The 20,991-nt window shown below is 39.3% G+C and overlaps 1 protein-coding gene across 3 annotated transcripts in view; it reads left to right on the forward strand.

The window, feature by feature from the left end:
* The window catches only part of ADIPOR2 (adiponectin receptor 2), a 120,461-nt gene extending 102,288 nt beyond the window's left edge, over positions 1–18,173 (forward strand). For 2 of the 3 annotated variants that reach the window (XM_014793852.2, XM_087442970.1), the window contains 6 exons: positions 4,568–4,687; positions 7,783–7,954; positions 9,667–9,853; positions 10,318–10,505; positions 12,816–13,009; positions 15,288–18,173. In XM_014793852.2, the coding sequence (XP_014649338.2) occupies positions 4,568–4,687; positions 7,783–7,954; positions 9,667–9,853; positions 10,318–10,505; positions 12,816–13,009; positions 15,288–15,416 (990 nt within the window). In that variant the 3' untranslated portion in view covers positions 15,417–18,173. The remainder of the gene's footprint in view (positions 1–4,567; positions 4,688–7,782; positions 7,955–9,666; positions 9,854–10,317; positions 10,506–12,815; positions 13,010–15,287) is intronic. The other variant, XM_087442971.1, reaches the window with a different exon arrangement.
* Positions 18,174–20,991: the final 2,818 nt, after the last annotated feature.

Here is a 20,991-nt window from a genome sequence, read left to right on the forward strand (position 1 = left end):
TTAGGCCACTGGGGCTGGCCATTTTCTAACCGGTTTTGTTGTTGTTGTTGTTGTTGTTTTAATAGTTTATAACATTGTGAAATTTTGGGATGTACATTTTTGTTTGTCCATCACCATATATATGTCTCCCTTCACCCCTTGTGCCCACCCCCTACCCCCATTGCCCCTGGTAACCACAATACAGTTTTCTCTGTCCATGTGTTGGTTTATATTCCACATATGAGTGAGATCATACAGTGTTTGTCTTTCTCTTTCTGGCTTGTTTCACTTAACGTAATACCCTCCAGGCCCATCCATGTTGTTGCAAATGGGACGATTTTGTCTTTTTTTATGGCTGAGTAGTATTCCATTGTATATATATACCACGTCTTCTTGATCCAGTCATCAGTCGAGGGACACTTAGGTTGCTTCCACTTCTTGGCTATAGTGAATAATGCTGCAATGAACATAAGGGTGCATAAACCTCTTTGGATTGTTGATTTCAGGTTCATTGGATAGATTCCCAGTAGTGGGATAGCTGGATCATAGGGTATTTCTATTTTTAATTCTTTGAGGAATCTCCATACCGTCTAACCATTTTTAAGTGTACAGTTAAGTGGCACTAATTACAGTCACAATGTTGTGCAACCATTACCACTATTTCCAAAATTTTTTATCATCCCAAACAGAAACTATACCTATTACGGAGTAACTCTCCATTCCTTCCTCCTCCCGGCCCAGCTGTTGGTAACTTCTAATCTACTTTCTGTCTCTATGAATGTGCCTATTTTAGATATTTCATATACATGGAATTGTACAATGTTTGCCCTTTTGTATGTGGCACATTTCACTTAGCATAATGTTCTCTAGGTTCATCCATGTGGTAGCATGTGTCAGAACTTCATTCCTTTTTATGACTAATATTCTATTATATGTATATTATGCCACATTTAGTTTATCTATTCGTCTGTTGATGGACATTTGGATTGTTTCTGTACTTACCTTTTTTAGCCTCACATCACATGTACTTTTTGCTGCAGCCATGCTAAACTACATATTCTTTGTGTCATGCTTTTTATTTCCTCTGTGTTTTTGATTCGTGCTGTTACCTTTACCTGTCATGCCTTTCCCTTGTCATGTCTGTTGAACTCTTACACATTTTTCAGGTCTTGGTTCAAATATTACCTTTCTAGAAAACTTTCCAGCAGTGCCACAGTTTACTGTTTTCTCTTTTCTATTTGCATCAGACCTTTCTCATACTGTTCCTTAGCTCATTGCTGTAGTTATTTACATAGGTGCATGTCTTCTCCACTAGGTTGTGATACCTACTACCTTAATGTTCTCAGTACCTAGCCCATCATTATGATAATCAAGACCATCATTTATTTATTGCCTTCTGAGTCCTAGGCCCTATGATAGTTTCTTTTCATTCATTATCTTTGATCCTTAAAACAGATCTGCAGTGTAGGTACAATATTGTTAAAATCATCTTACAGGTAAGGAAGCTGATGCTTAGAGAGATCATATGTAATCTCGTCAAAGATTACAGAATTTATCAGTAGTCAAGGTTTGTCTGGCTTCATATTCACTCTTAATCCATTATGGTAAGCCACCTAAAACTGTTTGACTAAATGAATAAACAGTGTTTTTGGCCCCTGGTTGGTGATCAACCCAGACCATACATCCTACATTCTGAGTGTACTTCTCTTTTCTTTCAGTAAACCTGTATTAGCACTACTGAAGACACAAAACTGTTCCTTCCCAAACAGCAATGTCATTGTTCCTCTTCCCTTCTTATGATTGGGAAGTTGAACCATTCCTCTCTCTTTCCTGTAGACATGTATGGTACTGAGTGCCTACTGAGACAGACACCCTATCCTCATTTTCCCTTATCCAAGTCTGTAATTTAAGGTCATGTGTGTGAAATGCCCTTTTTTTTTGCCAGTGAGGCTGACTTACCTTTTCCTGTCAACAGTCCTCTATGGATCCTAATGCACTTTTAGTCTGATATTCAAAATTAACTGATTGTACTTTAAGTAATCCCTTTGATATTTCAACTTAATCAGGTTTTACTTACGATAGTGCTGGAAACATTTAACTGTGGTTCTGTTTTATGTACTTATTTGTAGTTTGTTGGAAACTGCTGACATTTATTTATATGAGAATCAGGATTGAATCCTATTTCTGTTTCTCTTTGTGAAGAATCAGATACATGTTGAAGATGCCTAAATATTTGAGCTATTTTATATGTAAATTTATATTTTATACTTTAAAATCAGTGTGCTAATAGTTTCATGTTAGTCTATTTTCAGTTTTCATAAAATGGATTTTTAGTGGAATTTTATTATTTTTATTTTATGTTTAATTAGCAACAGTCTTTTTAAATGTTTTGTTGAAAATCTTTTAAAGCATTAATTAATTTAGCCACTATGTAAGTACATTAAATATTGCACAGAGCTGTTTTGAGAGCCATGGGGGAGAAGAGAAATATAGACACTAAAATTTACTTTAGGGGCAGCCCGGTGGTGTAGTGGTTCAGTTCAGTGTGCTCTGCTTCAGTGGCCTGGGTTTGTGGGTTCAGATCCTGGGTGTGGACCTACACTACTTGTCAGCCATGCTGTGATGGCTACTGACATACAAAATAGAGGAAGAGTGGCACAGATGTTAGCTCAGGGCTAATCTCCCTCAGGCAAAAAAAGAGGAAGATTGGCAACAGATGTTAGCTCAGGGCGAATCTTCCTCAGTAAAAAAAAAAAAAAAAAAAAATTAAAAAAATTTAGGAAATGACACTAAAAATAAAATTCTATCAGGCGTTAAATAAAACAGTATAAGTCAATGAAACAGGAGCTGTAATCAGATATTATATTAGTTATCAAATAAGGGATATAGGCTTTAAGTGCTAAAGAAGTTCAGAAGAGGAGGCAGTTGCTATGGGTGTTAGGTAGGGCATACATTCTCTGGTGAAAATTGCTTCTTGATTTGGGGAGAGTGAAAAACTCTTAAATATTACAATGGTTTGTAGGCCCCTAAAGGGCCACAGTACATCAACAAATATATAGTGTATCTGTGTTAATTAAAATTTCATGGGGATGGGGGAAAGCAGTCTGAAAATGCTCCTGGGGAGGCATGGAGGGGAAGGTGGCAACCATGAGAGAAAGTTTGAGAAACATTAGGCGAGGATAGTTAAGGAAGAGTTTTACACAGGAAATTTGATAGGCTGGGCATTGAAGGATGGATAGGGAAGTTTTAGGTTGATAAAGAAGGGAGGGTGTTTTATTGGTAAGAATAGTAGAGAGGCAGATTCGAGCTAGTTTTCTTGGAGAACATAATTTTTTAAAAATTGAAATTGGGTGTGTAATATGTCTCACATGCTGCTTATAGCCTCTAGTTATCTTGAAAAGTGAAGAATAGGAAAATAAAATCTTAGGATTTCTTTTTAAACATGTTCAAATTCAAGTGTGGTAGATTACTTATGGCCTCTGCATGTTCATCCTTCCCAGTTAGTTTTCTAGGAGGTTAGAGGATCAGTTCCTTTCTTCATGTGGTCATGTTAGCAGTACTGTTTATCCAGCAGACTCTTAGGTAGAAATGGAATTACAGTTCTCTTATGCTGTCATTTTTCAATGAGTTACAGAATCACAGAATTTTAGAGAATGGAGAAGATTGTAGAGATGTTTAAACTCCTCCATTTAGATAGAAATGAGAAGATTGAGGCTCAGAAAGGTTGAGAGAGCTTTATAAAGTTCTGTTGATATTAGTGGTAGAACCAGGCTTATTACGTAGGTCTTCTGACTTATAGTCCATTGCCCTTCTCACAATGTCATTCTGTCTAAACTAGTATGAAGCTTGATCTGGAAACAGAAATCTTAATTTTAGTGATTTATTCCTTAAGGTCTAACTAGATTGTCATTTATTCCTCCACTTCCCTAGAAAGTTGATCATTTCCTCAAGAATGTGGAGAGACAATGGGTATTGGATTTTTACTTTTCTACTTTATTGGTTTTAACCTTGGGCAACTTAATTTAACCCCTTTGCCTAGTGTTTTTTTTATATGTTAAATGGGGGTAAGAATACTTATCTAATAAGGTGGTTGTCAGAATTAAGTTAGACGGCCTGTGTAAAGCCCTTTCCTTTGTGCTTGACATTATCTTAAGAATTTAGTAAATGTTTTTTTCTCGTTTCCTTCTCTTCTCCTAGAGCACTTACCACATTGTATTATGATTATTTTATATGTACCAGGTGGGAATCTTGGAGATTTTCCCCCTAGTAATTTCTCAACTTTATATATATAATATTATGTGGTCTATGAATATAATCCTTAAAAGAAAAAACAAACCATTCAAGCTAACCCAGGAATTTGCTACTAAACAAACATAGGGATGTTGTAGTTCATTTGTCTGTCAGAGGAGAATTCAGTAACTGTTGTTCATTTTTAATGCTCATAATTCTATAATAAACTGACTTGACTTGTCTGAGGCCTTGTTTTGACCTTAAGAGAATTTCATTATAATAGTTCCAGGAAAGTGTATTGATTTTTTCATTTGGCTCCTGATCTCTGCCCATGACTATTTCTGTGATTGCCTTACAGAGCTCTGAGGAACATGAGTGCAGTGATGAAGCTTCTCAGGAAGATGAGGGGTTTATGGGCATGTCCCCCCTCTTACAAGCCCATCATGCTATGGAAAGAATGGAAGAGTTTGTTTATAAGGTAAGGTGGCACTTTCTTGTCATTTCTGTGCTAGGTATTTAACCGTTCCCAAACAGAAACCTTTAAGGAGAGTGGTAGTACCTTAGCCTTTGGTTTGCTTTGGGGATAATCTGTGGTAAAATGGAGACAGAAGCAGTCTCATGACTTTAACCGTGTTCAAAACACATTTGTTTGCCTGCAGCAGCCATGATAAAATTTTGATAAAACTAGAACATCCAGCTGGGAAACAAGTCTTTCCTGACATAGGTTAACAGAGTAGATGTCTTGTTGATAGTTCAGATGAGACAGGATGAAACAAAATTGGGGGTGGTTGATGCCTGGTGATACTAAAATGCCATCTCCAAGTCCCTTGAATCTATTCTGCTGTTTGACTGTGATGGCAAGCGTGCTACTCTTTCTAAGGATTCTATGTGTAATCAAACTACTCTGTAGATAGAAATTTCCTGGTTTTCATGCACATCTAGTGTTTTTAGTTTAGCAGGTATATTTTCTGTCTCTAAGGTTTTTCTTCCAATTCATTATCTGATTTATTAGGACCTATTGTGGGGATTTTTTTTTTTTTCCTTAAAATGGTAACTGTAATTGGGGTTGCTTGCTTAGAGAAAATAGTCAGGGACACTGGTAAATTTATAGCCACTTGATTAATCTGATCAATAGAGGCCCTGGCAGGTATGGTCTAAAGTCAACATAAGTCAGTCTGTCTATGTGTGTATGTGTATATAAATTCATTTATTGAACATTTCTGGAGACTAAATTTAGAGAGAAATTTTTGTGACTCTTAGCTTTTTCATGGGTTTTATGAAACCTAGACTTTTTATACATGTGGTCTTAGATCCTGAAAACTAAATTTAGATCTTCCTACATTCACAGTGACACTAAAAATAATTGGAGCCAGTTGACTTAGAATACTATACTTTGGACCAGAGGATGAGAAGAGAACATTATAATCTGAATATAGACATCTCTTTCAAGATAAAAGGATGGGTGGAGGAGGGATATAAACATTTGTGGGTCTACTTAGAGCCAAGGAAGTTTTAATCGGTGTTTGAAAATTGGTGAAGAAAAAGCCAAGCAAAGCAGTAGATCCATTCTAATGATCACTGTCTTGGGAGAATTAGCACAAAGGGATACAAAAGATATATTTTGTTTTTCAAAAACCAAGTTTGATGTTAGATCTCTCCAAGTTGAATATTTATTGTCTGGGCCATTAGGGATTTTTAATATTTACAGATCAATGGGGTACTGTAACTAATTTTGCTGCCTTTTTGTTCTCCCTTAATGAACGAAGAGTAAAGAATAAAGCAGATAAAACTTTCAGTTTAATGGCTAATGGCAGAATAAATAGGGCATTTGTTTGCTAAAACTATGATTTACTGAAGAAAAATGAGTGGGCACAAAAACTGTTACTGTTCCCTTATCATCCCCTAACAGTTTATCTGTGAGAGCAGAATGAAGAAGCTTCCTGTTACAAGGTGTTCTCCAGGGTTGCTCCACCCTGGTATGGCAGTGCAACTGACCATAATTGAAAACTGGCCATATCTAGTGATGTGAGGATTCTTTTTCTTTGATTGGAAGTGAGTAAACAGAGACCGTTTAAAATGAAGTGTCCTGTGGCCTTGCTGGTGTATTTTCCCTTTTGGAAAACCTTTTATTACAGGAATAGGGGAAATAAAATCATTTAGTCTTTAGAGTCTCCAAGTTTGATCTTGGTCTCTTTTTTTTCCCCAGCCTTTAATTGTTGCTATTTTACCAGCATAGCCAGGCCCATGTGGGAATAGGAGGTGTACTGTGGGTAGTTTTTTAAAAAGTTACGTTTTTTTGCATTATATGGTCTAATACAAACCTAGTGGATCATTGCTAAGATGTTTGATTTAGGCAGTGTCTTTGTCAAGCTTATAAATAAATATGTCTTTGGTTAAGCTGTGATCCTCTTATTTTTTTCCCAGAGGGTAAAAGAGGATACCTGTTTGGGTTGGTATTTGGCTTGACTCCAGGTTGAGAATGAGGATGCAGTGTCTATTGAATATGACACTAATTGCAGTATAATTATGAAAGTACAGCTCTTTGACTCAGTTTTTAGAACAGTAGAATGTTTATTTAGAAACAATGGGGAAAAATCACTGACATTATATGCATATATAACTAGTAAGAAACTCAACATATTCTTTGTGACTATAAAAAGGGAGCGTTTAACTATTTCGGCTGTGTGTGGTAACACAATAGCACTTTTCATATGGTCACAGCAGAGCTGTTGGTACATTGTGAACTGCCTTGAGGATGTAAGGATTGATTTCTATCTTTAATATCTTTCCAGCATGAGGAGGGTGGATTAGTCACTAACTCTCAGACAGGTAATAGCCTCTGGGGATGGTCAGGGTTACATACCACCTTTGGAGCGGGTGCTAGGATTTGCTAACTCGTTTATGAGGTGCTTTGGATCATTTTATCTGATCCTCATAACTTCCTTATGAAATAATCAAAGCACTGTTATCCTCATTTTATAAGTGAGAAAACCGAGGCTTGGCAGTTTTGTGATTAATTAAAGCTCATTCAACTAGTTAATGGTAGAGATCCAAGATTTTCTGACTCCTGTGCCCTTTCTTTTCTACTTCATCATATTTGCTGTGGTAGGGAGAGAAGGGAGAGGGAGAGATTTTAGCAAAAGGCACAAAAGTGTGATTCTGTATGCTTTTTCCACCAGTAGGAATATTAAGTATAAAAATGGTCATATTTAATATCAGTTAATAGGGATTTTCAGAGATAAAGTCTGTTGTGAAGGATGAAGGAGGGGAATCTGTATAGGTGGGACTTTGGACCCCTCATCCTACCATTAGCCAGACTAAAACAGAGCTTGAAACCACTCTTTTAGGTCATGTTCTGTAAGTTCATTTACTCTTTCCTTTTCCTAAGAAAAGTCCCCATTTAAAAAATATTTTTCATCAATCTGTTTTTTAAAAACTCAGAATATAGGACATTATACCTTTTGAATGTACTTGTCTTTCTATAAGTAAGTTATTTTTCTCTTTGTAAGACAATGTGGTAAGAGATAGTTGTTTGAGACCAGTGTTGCTAAATTGACGATATTCTTCTTCCAGGTATGGGAAGGTCGATGGCGAGTAATCCCTCATGATGTACTACCAGACTGGCTCAAGGATAACGACTTCCTTTTACATGGACACCGGCCTCCTATGCCTTCTTTCCGGGCCTGTTTTAAGAGCATTTTCAGAATACACACAGAGACAGGCAACATCTGGACACATCTCTTAGGTATGTCATATCGATGGTGTGATGAATTGGTGATTGACTTTACCCTCTTTTCCATGTTATTTGAGGGTAAGGACAGAATTAAAAAATGTATTTGGGATTTGCTATTTTGTTCTCTGGATTTCTAATGATGTAATTTCTCACTGGTTTACTCTGTGGTTATTCTAGTTTGCACTATGATTTTATTACAACTAAGTCATATTTTTCTCTACTAGATTTTCAAACAGTGTCCTTGAACTAGGCCAAAGAAAAGGTGCTATATAAAATGTGGTATAATTTTAATGGATACTGAGAGGAAGGCAGTTATTAAATAGAAGTAAGCTGATTTTTCAAAGTCATTACTTAGAATATTCACAATTTAATTTCAGTTTGGCTTGAAGTAGAATGTGATCTATAATGTATTTTTCCATCATGATTGTATATTAAAGAAAGAATACACTTGGGGAAAGAATAGTCTTTTCAACAAATGGTATGGGGGAAAACTGAATAACTACACATAGAAAAAAAAGAAGTTGACCCCTACCTCACACTATATATAAAAATTGACTCAAAATGGATCAAAGACAAAATGTAAGAACTAAAACTATAAAACCATTAGGAGAAAACATAGATGTAAATCTTTGTGACCTTGGATTACGTGACAGTTTCTTAGAATTGACACCTAAAGCACAAGCAACCAAAGAAAAAGGAGATAAACTGGACTTCATCAAAATGAAAAAACTTTTTATATGTCAAAGGACATTATCAAGAAAGTGAAAAGATAACCCACAGAATGGGAGAAAATATTTGCAAATCATATATCTGATAAGGGTCTAGTAAAGAACTCTTACAGATAAACAGTAAAAAGACAAACCCAATTTAAAAAATGGGTAGAGCATCTGAATAGACATTTCTCCAAAGAAGATCTATAAATGGCCAATAAACACATGAAAAGATGCTCACAATCATTAGTCATTTTGGGAAATGCAAATCAGATACTTTGAGAAATGCAATGAGATACCACTTCGCACACACTGGAATGTCTATAGTCAGGAAAATGGAAAATAACAAGTCTTGGCAAGGATGTGGAAAAATTAGAACTCTCACACATTGCTGATAGGAATGTAAAATGGTGCAGCCCCTATGAAAAACAGTTTGGCAGTTCCTCAAAAAGTTAAACAGATTTACCAGCAATTCTGCTCCTTAGATATATATAGTCAAGAGAATTGAAATCATGTTCACACCAAAACGTGTATATGAATGTTTTTAGCAACATTATTCATAGTAGCTAAAAGGTGGAAACAACTCAAATATCTATTAGTTGATGAATGGATAAATAAAATGTGGTATATTCATACAATGAAATATTATTTGGCCATAAAAAGGGATGAAGTACTGATATGTGCTACAACATGGGTGAGCCTTGAAAACATTATGCTAAGTGGAAGAAGCCAGACACAAAAGGCCATGTATTGTCTCCTTTCTTTTTGGATTATGTGCTTGGATAAATAAGTTATTCTGTGTACTCAGTGTATGAAGCTGAGGAGTATATGATACCAGCAATGTGTGAAGTAGACCAAAATTTTGGATCAGCTTCAGTTATTTGGAAAAATTTTCTCATGGAACTTTTAATTCAGATATCATTGTGTTTATGAAGGATTGAAAACATAATCAACATGTAACACTGTTTCTTCAAAAGGACAATCTCTTCTTTCTCCCCTGTGCTCATTTCCTAGGTTGTGTATTCTTCCTGTGCCTGGGGATCTTCTATATGTTTCGCCCAAACATCTCTTTTGTGGCCCCTCTGCAAGAGAAGGTGGTCTTTGGATTATTCTTCTTGGGGGCCATTCTCTGCCTTTCTTTTTCATGGCTCTTCCACACAGTTTACTGCCACTCAGAAGGGGTCTCTCGAATCTTCTCTAAGTAAGTATCTTTAACGTCCATATTTTGTTGTTGTTGTTGTTTGGTTTTTTTTTGGTGAGGAAGATTGGCCGTGAGCTAACATCTATGCCAGTCTTCCTCTGTTTTGTACATGGGACGCTGCCACAGCATGGTTTGATGAGCGGTGTGTAGGTCCGTGCCCGGAATCCGAACCTGCAAACTGCAGGCCGCCGAAGCGGAGCAGGCGAACTTAACCACTATGTGACCAGGCCAGTCCTAAAGTCCGTATTTTGATCAGTGATTTAGAGTCAGTGGATTAGGGAAAAACAGCCAGCAGAGTTGGCAGAATTCTTGATACCATCTGATGGGAACTTTTTTGAAAATTAAAGCAAGCATCCCAGTTTGCCTCTTAGCTATTATTGCTAGCTCATGTCATGGGGGATTAATTAGAACCTATAGTAGGCAATAATAATTAACATTAAATGGGTTTTTTTCCCCTATCTTAGACTGGATTACTCTGGTATTGCTCTTCTGATTATGGGAAGTTTTGTTCCTTGGCTTTATTACTCTTTCTACTGTAATCCACAACCTTGCTTCATCTACTTGATTGTCATCTGTGTGCTGGGCATCGCAGCCATTATAGTTTCCCAGTGGGACATGTTTGCCACCCCTCAGTATCGAGGAGTAAGAGCAGGTAAGAGCACATGGAGGTTTTACACCAGACATTGATTTATTTACTGGTCATTTATTAAAGGTCTACCATTTGCCAAGCTTTATGCTATGTACTTGTGATGCAAAGATGAATAAATCATAGTTCCTGTTCTTGAGGGGCTTTTAATGTAGTAGTGTTCATTAATTGTCTTAAAGTGTTAGAGTTGAGGGGCAGTGGTGAGCTGTATGAGCTGATAACTATTTTGGGCAGTCTAGTTTACTTGAGTGCAAGGCCACATACACAGTCCCTCATGCAGTGGCTCTGTAACCTTTGTAAAATAAACAATGATTCTTCTTACTGTTTCACCTTGGAGTGTACTTTTTGTAGTGATTGGTTTTTGTTTTGTTTTCATTTTTTGTTTTATTTTGTATTTTTATTTTAAAATGTATAATCTCCTTAGGTAAATAAGACTTCATACTAATTGTGTTCTACTAAAGTAGGCACCATACATCTCTTCTGATGTAGAGATAAAGAGGCTTTTTATTTTTAGAATAATGCCAGTTTAATTGGAGATCTTATGAAAAGCCAAAAGCCTCTGGGTGCCTAGTTCGAGCCTTCCTATAGGAGTATGGTATTAACAGACATGTTTTGTCTCCCACTGGACTGGAGACTCCTTGTAGCCAGGGCTGTATCTTCAATTTTCTATCCCCAGTATCAAACCCAGTGCCTACTGAGAATGAACAAGAAGTACTAAAAGGAATATTTTTCCTTGCAACCTTGTTTTTTTCAAAAACCATTTATTATTAAAATCCAAGCCATGGTTCATCTGCAGTTACCTAAAAGGTTAGAAGTTATAATTAACTTCATATTAATGACCACTGTTATACCACTATAAGAAGGGAAGCTTTTTAAGTGTTTATATGAGCAAATGAGCAGTGGTCAGTGTTGGCTTTCAATAGTACTTAAATGTGGTGTTAAGCCTGCTTGAGTGCATGAGAAAGCACATCTTTGCTGAGAAGAGCTGAACGGTCTGCTATTTATGCACATCAGAAGAACCAAGTTCCTGAGCCTTTGACTTGTTAGCATGTAGGGGAAAGAAGAAGTGAAAGAACAGGATCATGATGATGTTTCTTGGTGAGGAGTAGAGGTAGGCAATAGTTGTTATTTAGGTCTGCTTGATTCCTTCCTTTTGTAAGGGGAGCATTGCCGTTTTCCTCTTCTCTTGTGGACCCTCATTTTATTAATGAGTATGTATATATGCATACATATATTGTTGCACAGCAGCAGCTTCTTTGGTAATGTCGAAAGCAAACAGAGGCTCCTTGTCTTTTGAGAAAGCTTACCAAATGACAGTTTGTTTTGCAAAGGTCGTTCTTAACTCTCTGTGTCAAAATGTAGGAGCAATTACTGGTTGTTGCGAGGAGTTCCTGTGGTGCTTTGGTTGACACACAGATTTCAGAGTGGTTTTAGATCATTTACCTTCAAGGTTTTTTGATTGGGACATTTTCTCTTACAACCCTAAACACGTGTATATACACATAAATTCACATATGTATAAATTACAGAACTTTTACAAACTAGTTCTTAACCTTCCTCTTGTGACACAGTCTGGTATTTTTTAATTCTAGTTCATTAAAAAAAAATGCTGATCCGGACTCACTTCGTTGATCTTATAACCTGGGTGATATCCAGAAGTTTAGATGATTTTGAAGGCAGTAGGGCTGTGGTGGAGTGATTCAGTTAGACTTCTGTACCTGATTGGTGCTTTTGGGCCTAGGAGCTTTCAGAAGCCTGGCTCCCTCCCTCCCTCCCTCCCTCCCTTCCTTCCTCTCTCCCTCCCTCCCTTCCTCTCTCCCTCTCTCTCTTTCTCTCCCTCCATCTCTCTCCCTCACTCTCTCCCTCCCTCTCTTTTTCTCTCCCTCTCTCTCTCTCTCTCATTGCCTCCTCCACCCTCTACCCTACTGCCACCCCAGGAATGTCTGTTGTTTCAAAGGGAAAATAAAATATGTACAGTTCCTCTGTATTGTAATCTGTGTCTCTAAAGATGCGCAGCATTTAGGGAGGTTTACACAATTCTTAAGTCCTATGAGGACTGCTGATTTATTAAGCCTCTCTCAGCAGGAGGCTCCTTGCATTTGTAAATAGATCTATCTTTTAGAACATAGCTGTGCTTTCTTGTGTGGCAGTATCCCAGAGTTTGAAGAACCTTCTTTTTCTTTTCAAACAAGAAGCTAATGTTCAATCCTATTTTGAAATATTCAGTTTACAGAATTACTGGTACTGTACTGTAATAGTGACTTCTTCCTTATTTCTCTTCTACATTTTTACTTAATCTTTTCTTGTGATTCCTAGGAGTGTTTTTGGGCCTAGGCCTGAGTGGAATCATTCCTACCTTGCACTATGTCATCTCAGAGGGATTCCTGAAGGCTGCCACCATAGGACAGATCGGCTGGTTGATGCTGATGGCCAGCCTGTATATCACAGGAGCTGCCCTTTATGCTGCCCGCATCCCCGAACGTTTCTTTCCTGGCAAGTGTGACATCTGGGTAAGTATGATCAGGGGTGGTTAGTGTGTATACATACCTACCTGTTAGTGGGTTACTGGCTACTGGCAGACTGGGAAGTGAAATGATTAAAAAAGTTTTAGACTCAAAATGGAGAGACCTATATTCTAGTCCTAAGTCTGCCTCATTAGTTGTGTTTCTCTGGACGATAAGTACAATAATAACTAACATTTATTGAGCACTTGGTGCTTGGCACAGTACTGAGTAAGCACTTTACACAGATTACTACATTTAATGCATTGGCCCTATAAGGTGTAACAACTATTATTAATGTTTTCATTTTACTGATTAGGAAATGAGGCTTAGGGAGATTAGGTCCCTTGTCCAGTGTGCCTGCTATTAAGTGGTAGGAGTGGAATTTAAATCAAGCTAGTCTAATGTCAGGTTTGTGTTCCTGTATACTACACTGTACTGGCAAGTCGTCTAGTCATTTTTTGTCTCGGTTTCCTCATTTATGAAATAAGGGTGATGGACCAGATTTTTACCAAGGTCCTTTTTGATACCAAAATTCAGTGATAATGAGAGATTGTGTATGGTTGGAAGAGGAGGTAGAGATAACTAGATTGTGGTTAATGGTAAGAGAGGAGGAAAGAGAAGGAGAAAAGAAAATATAAAGGGACAAACAGATGGAAAATTTTATAACTGAAGATGGCCTGAAACATTTTCAGTAGTATACAGTTGGAGTGTTGTTTGATATGAAGTCTGATTTCAGGAATTCTGTTCCTCAACTTGTTGCTGATTATTATAGTCTAAGCTGATCATGTAGTCTCTTCCAAGTTCTGTTTAGCTATCTGTAAAATGAAGATAATGTGAATTTAGGCAATCTTTTGAGCTTCAAATTTGCTAAGATTCTTTCTGCGATTGCCTCCTCATAATTTTGACATTGATGTGGAGAGATTTTTACCTTTCCTCCTTTTTTGGGAGAATGAATCCTCTTTGGTTTCCTAGGAAACATCTCTTGGGATATGACTTGTGGATCATTCTAGTTTACACTTCTAAAATCAGTGTCTTTCCCTTGATAAATACTGTTTTGCCACTGTACTGTTTCATTTTGAAACTATAATGAGAGGATAGTGTAATTTTTGAAGTGATGTTTGATGCACTGAGCAATTGATAACCCCTTTTGAGATATGAACTAGCGGTCAACAGAACAGATTAAATCAGAAATAATATCACATGCTTGTAGACCAGCTTCTGACTTGAGAAGGAAGTAAAAGGCCCTGCTTTCCTAGTCTTTTTTTTTTTTTCTGAGGAAGATTTGCCCTGAGCTAACATCTATGCCAGTCTTCCTCTACTTTTTAGTATATGGGCTGCCAGCACAGCATGGCCGCTGACAGAGCAGTATACCTCTGCATCTGGGAACCGAACCCTGGGCTGCCGAAGTGGAGGGCGCTGAACTTAACCTCTAGGCCAACGGGGCTGGCCCTCCTGGTCTTTTGATATAGTAGGTTGTTCATGTAATTCCATAGTCTTAGAGCTGCAGGAAACTCTGGCCACCATATATTTTAACCTTCCACCCAATCCTGGAAATCTGTTTAGTTTTTCTAACAGAGAGCAACATTTAAATGACCATAGCTCTAGTGTTTTTAGTCCATGACAAAAAGGTCCATCAGCAATGAGGAAAACACCCCTCTGTCTAACCATAGCAAACTGCTAGGCATCAAGGAATTGTTGGGGCTTTTGTGGTCTGTCCATGAGAGTCAGTGTACGTTTTGTGCCCCTGAGTTCACCAGATACAGCAGCATTAAGTGTGCACATTTCCAGGTCAAGAACTTAGTGGCAGCACCTTGATTTCTTTAGGGATAGCTGGCCTTCAGTTTGGCAGAACGTGATATGCCTAATGGATGTTCCCAAATCGGCAGACACCTTGAATTTGAGCTCTGTCACATCCATTCCCTGTCCTCTGCTCAGCATAAATGATCTTAAGAATCTTTAGGGCCAGCCCCGTGGAGTAGCGGTTAAGTGTGCGCGCTCTGCTGCTGGTGGCCCGGGTTCGGATCCTGGGTGTGCACCGACACACCGCTTGTCAGGCCATGCTGTGGTGGCATCTCACATAAAGTGGAGGAAGATGGGCACAGATGTTAGCTCAGGGTCAATCTTCCTCAGCAAAAAGAGGTGTATTGGCATCGATGTTAGCTCAGGGCTGATCTTAGACACACACACACACACACACACACACACACTCTTTAGCAGACTTTTAATAGTGTATGGGTTTCTCTCCCCCCCTCCCTCCCCCCCCCTCCCTTTTTTTTGCCTCTAGTTTCACTCTCATCAGCTGTTTCACATCTTTGTGGTTGCTGGCGCTTTCGTTCACTTCCATGGTGTCTCAAACCTCCAGGAGTTCCGTTTCATGATTGGCGGAGGCTGCAGTGAAGAGGATGTGCTGTGATACCTACCAGTAGCCAGGGCCTGTGACCCTGAACCAGGGCCTGCAGCGCCTGCAGGCCTCCCTTTACTGGCCATTGATGCCAGTGCCAGAGGAGCCCCGAAACTCTGACAGCCTCATGGGCTTTGTGATGCCCCAGAGGCTCCACGTGGTACATGACTGAGAAGAGAAAAACAAAAATAAATCATACCTCAAAGGATGGAGTGCATCAATTTGGAGAAAAGGAGAAATGGCCCAAACCCTGACTTATTCTTGGGATCTACCAATTGAGGACTCTGCAAGACCCTTGGCAAACTGGCTTCTGATCCATATCATATTTATTTGTAGAAGATGGGGAAATGGTTTACAGGCGGTTTGTTCTCCCATTCTCTCTCCTTAAAACAATAATACAAACCAATTTAGATGAACGTTTATATCCTATTAAGGAGTGGGAGTGTGGTTTTAGATGCTCTTTTGGGAGAACAAAGAAATTAATGTAAATAAGATTTCTAATTTACTGTTTCAATAAGAATTTATATAAATGTTTAAAACATAGAGGTAGGGGAGGGAGGGAGAATTTTTGTATAGAATGAAACATGCAAGTACCACACACTGTTTCAATTTTGCACAAAGTGACTATAGGAAGATCAGGTGATAGCCTCAGAATGTATAATGCCTTGGTGCACCAAGGTGCCTTCTAAAGGCTGACATTCCTTGGACCCTGGTGGGGCAGAGAGTACAGCCCCAGCCCAGTGATCACATGACCACTCTCGTGCCTGAGAGCCTTTGGGAGACCTGAGGTAGACAGAAGTGGTGTGTGTTTTCTCAGTGGAAGCAGCACGTGACTGGCCAACAGGATGTGTTAGATAAAGGTTCTAGGTAAGGTCATTTGAGAGACTGACTTGTTTCCCATTCTGATAGTGAACCTTTCTAAGGAGTAGAGCCATCTACTTGGGAAAGTCAATTATGTTGGCAAAGGGTGGTGGAGACAGTGGGAGGAGCTCTGGAAATGTTAGCACATGGGCTGCTCTGATGAATTCCTGGCATCCTGTGCAATTTTGTGCTGATTTTTATCTGATTGTAGGGATGTGACAGTTTTCCATATCCTTGCTATGGAGCTCTGGAACACCCTAGAAATTTCCCTCTATTAAAATCACTGCCCTAACTACCTTCTTCCTCCTGGGAATAAAAATTGACCTTTCCCTGGCATCAGTTCTTGGCGTAGAGCCAGCCACTGAAGAGATTCTGACTTGTCCAGGTGCCTCCTGAGCTCATTAACATAGGTTAGGAGAACACTTCCTTTGGATTAGGAAAGATGAGTTTCACCTCTGGTACACTGTCTTGCTAAGCCTAGGTGTGACAGACACATCAGCTCTCCTTGAACAAGAAAGCCAGTACAACTCTTGTAAAGCAGGATCCAATACCCACCATGGAGTTATCAGCATTCCCTGAACCCCATTTTTTAGGGATAGTGTAGTGGGAAGTTTTAAAAGGAAATTGTACATTATTGCCAGGGAGTCTGGTAGAATCCTTAAAGCTATATCTTTGAAGACCTGCTAGAAGTAAAAAAAGATGGCTCATATCCCAGAGGTGTACTCTGTTATGGTGTCAGGGAGAGTGGTAGGAGAAGGATCTGATTCACAGAATTCTGATCTTGGCTCATAGGCAAACCACCAAAATAGCGCTTGAGTCTTAGGTTACTTACTATCATCTAAGACTTCAAGTGATTAAATTACATCCTGGGGATTGGGGGTATTAGAACTAACACTGAGGCCCTAAGTACGGGGGCTGGTATCCTCAAGTGGGTGTTTGAGAATATGGGAAGGGTCTCCTATTTAATTCAGTATAGAGTTTTTTCGATTATTTTTCTCCTTTCTCTCCCCTTCCCATCTCCAGCAAAAGCTGAGAACCAGGAAGAAGGAATCCACTGTAGAACTTGGGAAGAACTTAAGAGTATTTTTTTCTGGATAAGGTCACTGCCCTGGGTGCTAGGTGGACCCAGTAAAAGACTCAGTGGGTGAACTGGTGCAGTGCCTGACAGAATAAAGAACAGTATTACTCCCTTTGAGGAAACAGTCCAGCAGGACAGTGGCCATCTGAAAGGATGGATGCTCACTTAGTTTCTTGGAAACAACAGCACATATCAGAAGCCAGCATTGCTCTTTGGTCATGCACTTTGGGATACAGGGTCTAAGATGCAGCCCTGTAACACCACCAACAGAAGTAGCAGTCTCTGGGCCCAGTCACCCCACACCCCAAAGGAGGAGCTGAATCTGGTTCAACATAGCACAAACTCTTAGGAAAAATGAAAACATCGATGATGCGTAATCCAGTAAAAATCTCCCTCTTTAGGGTGTGTGTGCGCACGTATGTGCGTGTGCCCATTTATGTGTGTGTGTGTATGTGCAACTCACTACCAACAGCCTCACTGTGCACTTGGTCTTACAGTGCTCGCTGAGAACTCTCACCAGGTTGGCGCCTGATTGCCTTACTCTCAGCAGTCAGAGGCTTGCTTGCTCTGTGCAGATTTTTAATTTTCATTTTTGGCCCTGGGCTGGTTATGACCTCTACAGCTTCATTCTTTCACCATTGAATAGTGGCCTTTTTCAGTATTTTCCCCCTTCCCCTCTATAAATTGCTGAAGCCCACAAAGCACACTTTTGGGGATCATACAAGGTTGGAGTTCCAGAAAGGCATCCATGTGATGGTTCTATTCACCATGAGATTTCCCTACTTGCTGTATTCTCGAGTTCTAATAAAAAGAACCAAATGGAGTATGAACTTTTGTTGTGTATTTTTTTATTGCCTCAGTTTACCTCCTCATAGCTTTGGGTACTTCTTACTTGAAGCTTAAGAAATTTTCAGAAATTTCCTAATCTGAATGTACAAATCAAAGTGGTTATGCCCAATTCACTCTTCCCAGCCTTTCTTATGCTTTCATCATGACTAGGACCAGGGTTAGAATGGAGGGGAGAGCTAACTCCAAAGGGCAGTTCTTAATTTATTTTTAAGGTGTATAAAAATAATACCTAATATAATGAACAATTTATGCAAAGGAATCTGTTAAAGGACTCTTGATATCTCATAGAATCTGTAACCACTACCCTATGAACTGATCAGTATTATTTCACTCTCATTTCATAGATGAGGAAACTGAAGCTTAGAAGGGTGAAGTCTGACTCTTGGGCCAGCGCTCTTTACATTAAGAAGAAAATTCAGATTAAATAGTCTCGTGTATATTGACTTAAAGGTTTTGGGGTTTGTTAACCCTTCTGTGCAATTTAAGAAAGGAGAAGAATCCCAATCCCTTTGCCTTAGGTAAATTTAGTTTTTGCAGGGGAATTGCCAGTATTTGGATAATATGTCCATTCTGAATTCTCATTTTTAAGTACAGATAGAACTTTAGGGTTTCCCTGTAACTTATCCATGTATAGACCACTGGATTGCATTGTGCTCTTGATGAAAAATAAGCCGAGGCCCACAAATAACCCACTCGATTCTTCCTAGTCTTGCTAGAAGCTGTCTGTATGCTCCCTTTCTCAGGTGATGTCCGTGGATATTGTAAAGCAAATAAATAAGGACAAGTTTGCCTTTTGACTTTATAAAATGCTAGGGCTCTGGGTGGCCTAGAGAAGCCTTTGGGCAATCTTGCTTTAAAATTACCCCCCAAAAATATCCTTGTCTCTAGAATATTTTGCTTCAGTTATAGCACATTCTGTCTTTTCCTTTCTTCAGTGGGCATAAACTATTGACCACCACTCCTTGTGTCCTAATGTACAAACTTTGTCTACCTTCAACTATTTGACTTGGTGAAAACAAGGTCAGTCTGCCTCTCGTAACCTCTGCTTGTGATGGTATGGAGCGGAGAAACGAAGCAGGGACTCCAGCTGCATGATGCCCACCTACCATCCCTGCCTTGCTACGCTGACCTAGAAACAGAAAGTTAGGTTCAGAGCCCAGTTCTGCCATTTGCCAGGTGACACAGGCAAGAAGTCAGTTACTTCCCTAGCCTCCGCTCTCTCACCTGTTAAAACGGGGCTTATAAAATATCCTTTGTATCTTGCACTGAGATGCTGTGGCTCTTAACAGATTAACATTTCTTGAACTTCCATAGTGATTGGCTGGTGTTTCTGCCAAACTCTTGCTCTAAATCCTCCCTTTTGTGGTCTGCAAGCCCCTCTCCCAAATTTAGTTTTCTGACTTTAAGATTTGTTCCCTCTCTTGCCCTCCTGAACCAAAGCTTCACTTGGCATTAGGGAGTAGTGGTTGAAGCATTTTACCTGAAAGCACTTCTCTTAGAATACACAAAATTATTAGGTGAATTTAGTAGTTAATATATCCCTGGTAGTGAGGAAAGAGGTCTGACAGCAGCCTTGAGTTCTTGGTCATCCAAAGGCGTGCAACATTTATAAGAAAAAGAATTTCAAGATTCTGTCTCCCAGAATCTTGTCATTTATTAAATGACTTTGGCTTTAACTTTGTTCCTCTGAAATCAAGATGATGGCTCTTTAGCTGGAGCCAGGCTGCCACCTGCTGTCCTCTGGTGGTTCTGTTAAAAGTAGAAAGAAGAAGAATGGTTCTGACCTCCAACTCCCAGGAATATTCTGTTCTCCCAGGTAAAGAGCGAGGTTAGTTTATCAGAAGTGGTTTTTCCTTCCATTGGTTCTGAAAGAGATTTCCAGATTTTATAGTTCACTCCTGGCCATGCAGAGGCAGAGGGATGAAGCAGACGAAAGAAGGCCAGGAGCTGCCCCAGCACTTCCTAAGGTTGATTTGTAAGTTATGTGACCAAGACAGTTGATAAATTTGCCTGAAAATGTTCTCTCTGTTTTGGTGGTGAAGATGAGCCTGTCAAAAGACAACACTGGATTGCTGTCCTAGCGAGAGACAAGCAGTTGGTGTTTGGGAGTTGGTAGTTGAGGTTAGATGCTGTTGGAGGCCAGAACATTTATTAATGCCTCAGAAAGGCAGGTGGGTGGCCATGGACCCTTGCAGGGAGGGGCTGGAGCCACCATTAGGAAGTGCTCATGCTGCCATGCCTGTCATGATGAGGTCCTCTGAGCTATGGCAGCCAAGCGGGCTGGAGAAAGGGCTCCCTGCTGCTTTCACTCGCCTATGACCTTTGCCTATTGTTCCTGGCATCCGAACTATATTTCTTTGTCCTCTCCTCCATGAAACAAGGTAATATAATAATAGTAGTTAACGTGTAATTAGTGCTTACTATATGCCAGGCAGTTTTAGGCACATTATATGAATATCACATTCAAATCTCATAATACTCTTCCGATAATTTGGAGCCAATTTTGCAATTCTATGCTTCAGTTTCTTGGTTATAATATGGAGCCAATAATAGGGCTTAAGGCTTTGCAAAGATGTTTTTAGAATTTTTTAATAGCAATAGTTTGCAGACATCACATGCAGCCATGTTGATGTAAAAGGATTTAACACCTGTTCCTATTCTGGGTCTTTCCCATTACTTACTATTCACTTGCTTGCCTTTTTTCTCCACCCTCTCTCTCACACACGCACACAACTTTTTTGAGCAGCAGCTAGGAAATTGAGCTGCCCCCACCATGCATCTCACTTTGAGGAAAAGCTG

Source organism: Ceratotherium simum, chromosome 17, assembly GCF_057802395.1.
Source record: "Ceratotherium simum simum isolate JZ-2026a chromosome 17, ASM5780239v1, whole genome shotgun sequence".
Classification (NCBI taxonomy): Eukaryota; Metazoa; Chordata; class Mammalia; order Perissodactyla; family Rhinocerotidae; genus Ceratotherium; species Ceratotherium simum.